Source organism: Zonotrichia albicollis, chromosome 10, assembly GCF_047830755.1.
Source record: "Zonotrichia albicollis isolate bZonAlb1 chromosome 10, bZonAlb1.hap1, whole genome shotgun sequence".
Classification (NCBI taxonomy): domain Eukaryota; kingdom Metazoa; phylum Chordata; class Aves; order Passeriformes; family Passerellidae; genus Zonotrichia; species Zonotrichia albicollis.
Window position 1 is genome coordinate 37,429,835 of NC_133828.1, and position 12,167 is coordinate 37,442,001.

At 39.3% G+C, this 12,167-nt stretch overlaps 1 protein-coding gene across 2 annotated transcripts in view; it reads right to left on the minus strand.

The window, feature by feature from the left end:
• Positions 1-1,216: 1,216 nt before the first annotated feature.
• The window catches only part of SNX4 (sorting nexin 4), a 33,017-nt gene continuing 22,066 nt past the window's right edge, over positions 1,217-12,167 (minus strand). For both annotated transcript variants that reach the window (XM_014273114.3, XM_005495526.4), the window contains exons 9-14: positions 11,111-11,176; positions 7,171-7,260; positions 5,850-5,949; positions 4,950-5,095; positions 3,443-3,557; positions 1,217-3,110 (exon numbers count right to left, since the gene is read on the minus strand). In XM_014273114.3, coding sequence (XP_014128589.1) covers positions 3,063-3,110; positions 3,443-3,557; positions 4,950-5,095; positions 5,850-5,949; positions 7,171-7,260; positions 11,111-11,176 — 565 coding nt within the window. In that variant the 3' untranslated portion in view covers positions 1,217-3,062. The remainder of the gene's footprint in view (positions 3,111-3,442; positions 3,558-4,949; positions 5,096-5,849; positions 5,950-7,170; positions 7,261-11,110; positions 11,177-12,167) is intronic.

Sequence of the window (12,167 nt, forward strand, 5' to 3'; positions counted from 1 at the left end):
GCACAGGGAATTCAGACAGCTTCCTTCTGTGTCATCTTTAGGCAACATTAGAAGGTGTTTCTCAGCTCTTGAACCAAGATGAACAAAAGAATTTCAGTGGTAGGGAGAGTGCTACAGGAAGCTATCCTGAGCTGCAGTGCTCTGGGGCTGCAGCCTTGCTCTGCTGGCTCTGCTGTGTGTTTGGCCACAGCCAAGACTTTCCTCTGGCTCACCTGCACAAGGCAAGCTCCTCAGCGTGCCTCCAGCTCCAAGATTTGCTCTGTGCCTGCCAAGGCAGTCCCTGCACACAGCTGCCAGGTTAACACTGCTTGGGCTGACCTGCCAGATACTGAAATAATACATTAAAAAAAGAGAGTTCATAAAACTCTATCTTTCCATTGCAGTTGGCTCTGTCACCCCCGCTACATTTCAGGAACAGACAACAGTAGCAACTAAAATGCAGTGACAAGACACTGCTATTAATGGGGAAGGTGAGAGATAGCATGAGCATTGATAATCCACCCAGCAAAGCTTCCTGGGACAGAAGCACCAGGATCAGCAGATGGATGATCCAGGCAGGTAAACATTTCCACATACAAGCATTTTGTCAAGATTAAGTTAAAATGTTCTTCCTACTTCATTCTCAAGGCACCAATTTTTAATGTTTACTGGATAGCTGGCAAAGTGGAACAACTTACAGGAGTGAAATCCACACTGTAACTGGAAAAATGCACACTTTGCAAGTGTACATCTGTCATGTGGGCTCTGTTACCCACATGGAAACAGCCATTAACTGGCTGGTTTTACCTTAAAAAGTTGAAAAGCTAAAAGGAATGAGAAACCTTCACAGTTTGCTATGATCCCCCATACACAGATCACATGCAATGCTTTCCTGGAAAGACAGAAGTAAAAGAAACAAAGTTATTGCAAATTATACTTAATTTGCCTGTCACATAATTTCACAAATAATGCAAAATGTCTTCAAAAGCATCTTCTCTTAACTAGATGGAGACACATGAAATTCAGACAGCTGACTTGTAGCAAGCATCTAATTTTGGCCTTAGCACTATGTTCCTACCTAAAGGGAAAGCTGTGCACAATTCACCAAATTTTAAACCCAAACTTGGAGGCCACTTGAGAGCTAAGATGGACAAGAACCACTTTCAAGAAATCAAACAGCAGTTTTCAGAATAGGAAAGACAGAGTTTTTTACAAAAAAACCAACATAACAAAAATATCAAAGAGCAATTTTATTTATCTTATTTGGCACAAAACTTACAAGAACTGTTTTGTTCCCTTCTTAAATTTTAGTACAACTAGCAAGGAAAAAAAAGGCATACTAATACATTTAATGAGCTGTACAGCAAGTGACACGTGGAAGGAGGCACCAGAAAAATCTACCAAAAATCAAAGTGCATGAAAAATACCTACTCTGAGCGCCTCATGGTATTGTATTAAGGCACCACTCCTTTAGAAGGTTTACTGAATACATCAAGTGTGCAACTTCTTGGTTTGGAATGTGAGAGTCCTTCAGCCTGCATCAGAACCGGACACTGCAACCTCTGAATGGAACAATGTTTCTCCAATGTTTAGAGGAAGAGAGCTCTTCGTGCCCAACATCACCCCTCAGCCAGGCATGTCACTGTCACAGGCTTTGGGAAAGCCAACACAGGTTTTCAGAGTACCACCACTGTACTTCAGAGTTTTAAGCTGTACTGTGCACCAGACCTATGCATTCTTTACAATGGTTTTGTAGAAAAGAAAGGTTGAAGAGACAAAAGCAACATGGGACATACCAGTAAATACATTTAGATAGTTTTATCAAAAGAACATTTAAGGACTTTTGGGAGTATCTCTTACAAAAAAAAAAAAATCTGAATAGTGTTATAATCCAAAATAATTAAATACACTTTTCAACAGATTATTACAAAGCATCCTTCAGGACTACCAATCAAGTCTGACAAATTCCACAAGACTTCAGGAACTTTCAGAAAGGATGTAGAAAAAGCCCAGTATTAAGACAGTGGTAAGAGATTTTCATAATTGGAAACATTTAATGCAAATCCCATAACTGCAAATCATGTTATACAGGTGTGTATATTCCACACATTCACACACACTCACACACACTGAAACATCATTACAAGGGCCAAACAGACACCTTGGATCATTGTGGGTTCTGCACATCACTGCTCTGAAGTAAGACAGAAGCTGCACCAGGTTTATTATTTCAGCACCTTCATTAAGAACTATTTGTTTAAGAACCAAACAACTTCAGTTACAGGTGCCACAGGCCAGATTTACACCAAGTGTAAACAGGTTCCAAACAACCAAAGAGAAGTTGCATCTGCTTCTTACCAGCTTTGACTTTGGTTTTTCTGCTCAGCTGGATCACCAGTCATCTTTACTTGCAAGAAGAAGTTTAGTAAGAAATCAATGCCCATATCAAAACTGAAGTGGGAACCAGTAAATGCAGAATATTGTTATCAAACCACTGTACAACACCTCTACTGTAGAGAGTTTCAAACATCTCAGGAGCTTGAGACTGCTTAACCTGAACTCTGGAAAAACATATTTCTCTATGGACATGCAAAGGCATTTAAATATGAACTCTAGGCATTACAATATTTCATTTTTGTTCTCTTATGGCATAGACCTCGAGAACACAACTGTGTGCCCCATTATAAAACCAAAGCACCCTTGAGCATTAAAAATTCTAAACAGCAAGGGTTGGAAAGAAGGGCATCTGGAAGTGATCTACACATTACAGAGCATGGTGTTTCACAAGTCTCTGAACAGTTTAGTTCATACTTTCTGGGATAACTTTCCCAATACCTTTGTCCCAATACAGAGCTGTAGTTTTCAGTAACTCTTTTACCCCTGCATTCTTTGCTACCACATATAAAACGTGCCACAGAAGTGGCAGTCAGGCCTAAACATTTAACAACATGTCCTTTTCATCCTTTATTAACAATTACATTTATTTCATGATTTGTATGTAAGTCATGTAGCAATATAACATTGGTGTTATACACTGTGCTTCCATTCTCTGGCACTTGGAGGAGGAATTCATTTCCAGATAGTCACATCTTGCTGAAGCATTCCTTTGCATTGGTCCAAACCTGAATTCCCTTTTAAAAGAACAGTTAAAAATCAATAGGTGGGAATATACTCTATTTGCAAACCTCATCCACAGCTTTCTTCAACAGAACCCTCTACAAAGAAGTCCCATAGAACTTCACAGAAGAAGGCAAAGACCACATTGAAATTGGATCACACTATTTTATATCTATCTCAACATTAACATGGCACTGAGTTCAAGAGGACAGACTATGTGGGAGGTTTAATGGTGGTGATTTCCAATCTTCTGTGACTGCCCTGTTCCCAGTCACTGACAGTGTGCATCTGCCCCCCTGCTGACAGGACAAACACTCTGGGCCAGCCCTTCCCAAGCCACACGTACCTTTTTGCACATGCTAATCTGCATTACAGCATAGCTTATAAGTGCCTCCTTCAAATCATGATTCTTCTGCTCTTTAAACCGTTCAATGTCAGCCCAGGCACTTTTCACAAAGTCTCTGAAATTTAAAGCAATGATTTCTGTTAGAAAGTGTTTTACATGTTCCACCCTCAGCTCTGGACACTCAGCAGAGAAGCTGTGTATGACAGTGCTCCTCCATCTTTCAGTCAGTGAATCAAGTCCTGCAAATATTATGCATCCCTCAGTCCCCTCATTTTACAACTGGCACCACTACCTAATTCTCCACCTTCTTTTGAAGGTTTTTAACCTAGAGTTTCACAGGATACATTAGGATGTTTGTTTGGCTTGGTGTTTTTTCCCCAGGAAGTATCACTGCCATAGAACCAGAATAAGTCAAAATATAATTTTTTTTCCCTCAGATTGTGTTGGGGTAATTAATTATCTTTATGCCAACATTCAGCACACAATACTGCATGTTTCTTTTCCAATTGTCAAGTCAGAATCTTTATCTCTTCAGCATGAAAACTCACTTGTTTGTCAGGATGTGAGACAGTTAAGCACAACAAACATTTGCAATGCAAATTTAACTTGGACAATTCACTTCAGAAATTAATTTTGTTGGTTTGGTGATTTGTTGATTAATTTTGTTGATTTTGGTGTAGTCAGGTCTCCTTAGCTAAAATGGAGGCATATATCTGTAATTCATACTTTCATTTGTGCTGGACTAGCATTCACTTGAAAATTGCTTCCAGAGCTGCAAAAGCACATCTCAAATACATCTGCCAAAATTATTAAGATATTGCATTTACTGAGTGTCTTGTTGCTTTGAACTATTCATGAACTAGTCTTACCTTTCCAGCTCTACTGCTAACATATCAGGGGACATCATGTTTACCCCTAATGTTATATGACAGACATGCTTTTACAAAATCCCATTGCTTTAAGAATGTTGGTTCCTGTTTTTAATTTTTGCATACCTGAAGAAAATTTCATTAGAGCACCAAGAAGCAGTTATCCAAACACAACTTCTTAGACCTTCTAATCTCTTTCAAACAGGAGTAAGGTGTCCCCCACAGGAAAAGTTGCTGAATATGGGCTCAGCACCCTTACACACAAACCAAACTACATATTGTATTTGAAGCAAATCAGCCTTTGAGTCTCAGCCTATTCAGCTGCAGACCTCCAAGCCCACCTGCTAAATATATTACTAGTGGAACATAAAAGCATGCAAGTCAGCCATTAGAGTGGGCTCAGTAACTGGGAAAGTCATCAGGTTTTACATAAGCCATACACTCAGACCAGAAGCTAACTGCATGTACTGCACTTTATTTCACAACTTGCAGCTGACAGGAGCTTTTATAGACAGCTCATAAACACCAAGAATATATTAAAAACACTTATAAAATGCAAACACCTTCAAGAGCATCCAGTCAAGGACTTCTGCTAAAACAAGCCCTGTGTTTTCTTTGAAACAGCCAAGTCCATTTACCTGCCCTCCAGATTTTTAGACTTCAGTTGTTCTTCTCCTTCCTGTATCTGCTCCTCTAGAACTTTTATCTTGGCTTCCCTCTGCTCAGGGGTTTCTTGCCCAAAGAGCTTGCTGGTCATCCCCTTCAGGGAGAAGGTTCTCACAGTCTACAAAAAACAAGGATACTCCAGGTTTGGCATGTCCTGAGCACAGCCACAGGACATCAGGTGACTTTATTGCCATTTGTGCTTACTACTTGGCTGATTTTTTTGCTTTAATTTCCATTTCCACTTATTTGATAAGTAGCTCTGATGACTCAGGCTAGACTAAGTAAAGTGGGGAGGAGATAATTTGATGTTCAAACACTTTAAGGCTGACAAGGGTGAACTTTCAGAGCAGCTTTCCTAGTGAAGTAGGAAAGAAGCTAAGAGAACCAAAAGCCATAAAGGCATTCCATAAAGAACATCAATAGATCCAAGAGCAACATTAACAATTCTAAAGCTGTCAGTTACCATTTTCAGATACTATTTTAGGTAATGTTATTTCCTACATAAAATGGACTAACACAACATATCAATAACACCCACTGTTCAAAAGGCAAAGGAAATCTTCCAGAATTCCCAACATTTTGATTTTTAGGATAGAGTTGTCTATAGATAGAGTGTTATTCTGCTCCAGTCATATTTATTGCAATCTTCTACTTGCTCAGTATTCAATAAAAGACATTTGGCACAAACAGTTTAAGTCTCCAAGAACCAAGTTACTTTAAACCTCACATGCCTCCAGCTCATATGATACCACTTCTCAAAAGCAGCAGCCAGCATGCTGGTGCCATTTAAATATCATTCTGAGTAACTTGGCTCAAGGAAAAAATAAATTCAGAAAGAGGTATCTTGGAGAAGAAAGTGGAAAAAGACTCACTCCTGTTGCCAGCTCCTCACACTGCTGTTTCTTAGATGTTAAGTCCTGTGCAGCCATTTCCAAATCATATTGCATTAGTTCATGCTTCCTGCAAACTGCCCTGAAAAGTAAGTAATGAAAGATCTGTCATGAAATACTTTGTTTTGCTACATTTCCCTCCATTTACACTTTACAAATAGCATCATGTTTTGTTTGCTTTTTGACAGGAAGCACCTCTAATTATTCATCTAGCCCAAATTCAACAGCCCTATCACAGACTGCATAACTCTGCAAATGCTGTAGTTAAGCAAGCTTGCACCAGAGCACAAATAAAGTTCTTAGTACAACTGCATTCTGCTTCTCTTTATAGACTCATTCCAAGATAAATTCAGCAATACAAGCCCTTCCACCTCCTTAAGGACACCACTGCAAAACAATTTAATTCAAAACACATTACAGAAATATCACAGCTTTGACAAAAGATACCTGGAGATGGTGCCTGTCACAGCAGCAATCTATCAATCCATCATAAAATTCATCACATTTTCTTTCTTAAACAATGCAACAAGAAACTGCTTCTAGACTCATACAGTGCCTTTCATCTGGAAAAGAGGAGTTTCCTCTGACCACCTGCAGTAACTCCCAGTGCTGTGTGGGCTGATGATGCTCCATCCATCCTGCACAGCCGGATGCACAAGGGTCTCCCAGGAGAGGCTCCCACACAGCAGCCCCTGCACTCACCAATCCCATTCCTATTGGGCCTCTCCAAGAGGGTCAGAGCCAGCCCTTGTGAAGCACAAGAGCTTCAGGCACAGCCTTGCAGCATAAAGCAATCTGCTTTTGTGTCCATGCTTGTTAGGAGTGACTGACAAAGACTAACATGAAACAAAACCAAAAGTTGCTATTTAAGTGCACAAGACTGTGCAGCAGATGAACATTATGCTGGGCATGTTGAAAGTTCCTGGGATTTGTAATGGCTGTAACAGCTCTGTTTGGCCTATCTCATTTGAAACCTGGAGATTTCAACACATTGGGGCACTATTACACCAAAAGCCAAGGTAACAGTGGAACCAGAGGAATAAACAGCATTTTCTTCTATAGTATACAGATGCTAACATTTCTTCCTTTTCACTACTGGTCAGATCAGCTCTAATTTTTTTGCCACTCACATGGCAATCAAGTACAAGTAAGCAGAATAAGAAACACGAACACAGAGACTCCACTATACTGGAATTTCTTCTTCTCAGAGAACACAAGAGGATACCAGACTAAATTAAACATCAACATCACATTAGAGAAAATGCCTACAGCTTCCTTTTGAGCTCTAGACTTCTGTACATACCGCAGTGCTTCAGCATAGAAGAGATATTCCTTCAGCTGATCTGCATAGTGCTCCTCCTCCTCCAGTATGTCATCAATAGAAGCTGCATATCTAGTGAAAAGCAGCCACAGTTAAATGTAAAGCTGATTAATTTAACCTTTAAGGATACACATCCAGTAACAAGAGGGAACACCCATGATAAAGAGCAAAAAGCACTTCGAAAAAGGGGTTTTTTTTTGTTTTTAATTAAACTCTGAATCAGCTAATGTCAACATTCCTGTGAGCTTGCTTCTTTGGTTGTTACATTGATTCATTGTACAATGAATCTTTTGACAAGTACAAAACCTATCATAACTCTCCTGCTGAAGATGAGACAGCTTTTCTTACTGGAAAAAACCCCAATTTATTCCTTTTCTTCAGTGGGCTGTCAATAGGCAGCACCAAGACAAAAAAAAAAAAAAAAAAAAAAAAAAAAAAGACAGAGTGCAAAAGAAATCCTTCAAGGCTTAAAGCATTAAGGGCCAGGAATGTGAACATCACACCTTCTGAAAAGCAGAGGCTGCTTTCATGGCCTGTTATTCAGTGTGAGTACAAGATAACTCACAGGAGTGCCCTGAACACCACAACACTAGGTCCCTCCAGCTCCTTCAAAGTCTATAGCTTTATCTGCTGTGTAAGTCAAGCATATTAATTCACAGCAACAGGAAGTTTAACCCTCCTTTTAGGGAGAAATCTGAAGTACAAGGGCTTGGACCAAATCTGCAGCTCTTGCATTCAGTAAGAGTTTTGTTGTGTAGGCTACAAGTGGCAAAAAGCACTTTATTTTTCTAGTTGATACTGCTTATTTGACAGTATTTAGTGTTCTTGCTAGCCAAGGTGACTGTCCTGGACAGATTTGCAGGGACAGGCCTAGAGCTATCTGCACATCCCATTTGGCACAGGCACAGAAATCAGATTCCTCTGTAGCCTGGCACTCAGGGCATGTGCCACTGGGGATAACCAGGATGAATGAGATCCCACACAAATACCTTCATCTATTCTGCTAACTCAGGCTGGATTCTCAGCTATGTGGCAATCTCACACACCTGCAGGCTCTCTGAAGTGAGCATATGTCCATTCTTCTCTAGCAACCAGCACAATGTGACCCAAATGCTAATTATAGCACCTCTTGGCTTTCCAGTTTTTGCAGAATCTTTCTGTTTTCCCTTTTCTCCCTATGCCTCTCCAGTAATTGGTTCTGTGGAAGAAGTGGCAGAGTCTCAAGCTGAAAGGGAATCAGTAACATGAATTTGGGAAGTTTGCAAGTATGATGAGTTGTTTTGATGCTCTGTGAAATCAAAGACATGGCACACTCAGGAAAAGTCCTCCCAAGGCTCTTGGTGATGAATAAATATAACATGTGAAGTGGTCAGCAACAGCAGACCAGTTTAAGTAGAAGGGATTAAAGAACAGAGACAGCAAGAATTCATATTATGAACCAGTGTAAGGATTAAGTCAATACTGTTGAAAAATGCACTTGTTCTGAAAAAAATCCTGCAGCCACAAAGGTCATAAATGGCTTACCCTATTTTAAGTTCTGCAGTGCAATAATTTTAGTATAGTGGTTAGATTTCTCAGGGCAGCAGATGGACCACATTTCATTTTCAAGTAAGATCTAAGTTTAGAGCAGTGCTAGAGCTCATCTGTGGCAGATCAACTCTCAGAAAAGAACTTCAAAAACAAACAACCAAAAAATCTCCCCAAACAAAATCCCACCTTACCTAGGCAGGTTCTTATACTGAGTTTGATTTGGGAGGGAAAAAAAAAGTAATAAGTTACATTTCTGATTGCCTAAACTTGGGCAAACTAGAGGAAGTGTTAAGGAGAAACACTGCAGCAAATTCTAAAGGTACCTGATATGGTCTCACTCTTTGTGTAAGCTGCCAACTAAACCCTTGTTTTAGTTTAGACTGGTTCAATACATAATGACAGTCTAGCTGATACAGAGATAAAGGGTCACTCATTAATGGAATAAAGGACAGAAATCAAAGGTCTGGCATTTTTTTCTTTCATCTTTTAAATGCTAACTATAGCCACTCACTCCAACTTTCTCAGCATTCTCTGTCACTTTAGCAAGCCTCATCTTGTAATAAAGCACACACCCAGAGAAGCTTTGGGGTGTCTTCTGCAAACTTTTAGCAGTTATAGATCATACTAACCAATAACAACTCTAAAGCTTAAATAAACATCTAGTTAGGACCACAGCATATGGGGTAGATAGAGAATAATTAAATTAATTTTGAAGTTTAACATCTGTATTAGGCAACCTTCTAGAAGTAGCTTTTTGTTGCAATAAATTTCCACCTGATGTGATGGGAATGGTAACTGAACTGGTAAGTTATACTTTAAAGAGATCATAGATATGAACCTTAGTGCTAGGAGACCACATGGGTCACTGAATGAGCTCCTGAACCTCACAAATGCTGATTCTTGCTTGATTGTCATCACTGAGGGATTGCTGCTGTACAAGAGTGCCAGAGCACAGGAGATGACAGACAATGAATGCTACCTCAGACTTCATGCAGTGACTAAAATTACCCATAACAGCAGTTACCCACTGCCATTACTCTGGATCTTTAGCCCTGTGTTCCAGACAGAAATATTAAATGTTATGGATGTGTGAGAGGGCTCAGCCTCCTGATTAAGAAGTGAGACAAACTTCTTTTAATTGGTTATGCCTCTCCAGGTGTTTGACATTTTGGTGTGGTGTATCTGAACCACTGAAAATCTTTGTGTGATTCCTTAACTCCACTACATCATATCATGTTTTCACAATCTCTTCAATTCATGCCTACCACAGTAGGTGCTTACCATTGTATTCCACTCCTACTTCAATTACTTTTCTTCTGAAAGCAGAATGCTTTCTCCATTCTTTGTTCTCACCAGAGGCCCTCTGCCATGAAAATATTACAGCTTTTCTTGTATGGAAACAACCCCATTAAACAAAACACAGAACTGTGAATAAATTATTCAGAAGTGGTCCAATTCTTAAAGATTTGCCAAAAGCAGAATTACTCTAAAGAAGCTGAGGGCATGGCTCTTGAAACCCTTCCACTTGGAAAGGCCAGTAACAATTAACCTGTTAACTTGACACCACCAATAATAATCAGGCAGTAGTATGTAAATCTGCCCTATAAACTAAACCTGAGAATTTATTTCCACAGGAATTACACTTTATTGGTAAAGATATTGCATGAAGTGCCAAACACCTTCCATCTCTTGCTGGAGTTGTTATTAATCTGTTGTGTGGGATTACAGAAGAGGAATCAGAGTGGTAAGAAATGCTGTTTCACTTGCTGTATGTGACTACCTGAAAAGCAGAAGCCATGAGCTTAGAATACCCTTTCTGTGAGCACTCCCAAGTGCCAGACTCTTATTTTGAAGGCTGTGCTTCACATACTTTGCCAAATGACTCTAAAGATGCAAAGAGAGAGGATTCTTTACTTTAATATATCCAGTCAGTGTTTGTTTCAAGAATCCACTGGAGTTTTGGTGCCAATTAATTAAATTTCTGTAATTAAGTCCAAATCTGTGTACCATCTACTGCATGGTACAAAATGCTGCTATCAAAACCAAATGGATCTCATCAGGTCTGTAGTACATTAAAGTTGTATTCCAGTTTCTGGCATAGTAGCTTAAAAGAAAAACTGGAAGGATTCCAAACACTTCTACAATTTCAAAATAATAATAAAAAAGAAACCCCTCTGGTTCTCCTGAGGCTTTTTGAGCTACTTAATACAGTTTATGGATGCTAAAACTGTGCCTGCATCCAAGGCACAGAAACACTGTATATCTAAAAACAATGCACCCCCAACTTTCTTGGTACTCATATGTACTTTGGGGTTGAGGGAAAAGAGAGGAAAGAGGGAGAGTTTCCACATCTGGCTTACATCAAACTATCAGATATTCAGTCAGTACTTACACATCCATGTGGTGGCCAGCACTCTGCAACCCATCCCCCATCTCCTTCTCTATTGCACTCCACTCACTGTAGGAAAAACAAATGAGCAACAACATCACACATGAAGGGTAAGGGAAGTTAATAAGCTGCATCCTGTATATAGTTTCTTTCCAGGTGACACCTGAATGTAAACTGCCTCAAAATTAGACTTGGTCAAATTGTTTTTTTTCTTTAAGGAACACCACTGACAGTGTGAGAAGGCCGTTTATGGCACTCTGTAAAACAACTGTCCCTAAATTCATAGTCACAAATATAGTTAGTTTGGGATAGGTTTGGAACATAACCTTGTTTAAACAGCTGAAACTCAATTTAAAACAAAATCAAACAAACCAAACCAAACCACCAAGCATTTAATGTAAGTGGGACAAGGGACTACCATAATGGTCAACTTGCTGAAATACATTCTGGGCTCACCAAGAATACACTAAGCTTTCCAGACTTACAGGGTACAAGACAGAAGCCTCTCAATTCCATAAACCAAAGGGTGAATTTGACTTTTGTAAGCACTTTACTTCTCCTGAAATTATTTGATGTATGTAGCTTTATGTTCTCATAGCAGACTCTTGTTTAGTTCTAATAACAAAAAAAATTTCCAACTTGCAATTGTCTCAATCACCTATTTATTTCAGAGATATTATTTAGATAAAGAAAGAAACAGACCTACAAAAAAGATAGCAAGATACTTGTTCTGGACATCCTGGTATGTACTCTGCCATTTTAATTTTGTGTTCTCAGCTTTGAGAAACCTTATGAGAGTTCTTAGTTACAAGAATTACACCCACAACTCTTTTTACAAGGAAAAAAGAGGTTCTCCTTATATTTCGCATAATTTATGTGTAATGCATCTATTCTGTCCTTCACTTTTTCATAAACATTCCACTCTGCTGATGTTGATATTTGTCTTTGTGTTATTACAGAACTACACCTAATTTCATTTTAAAACCCCCAATGAGAAAGACATCTGCAATCCATTAACCCAGAGAATTAAATTTAGCACTTGAACAGTGTGTAGAAGCAG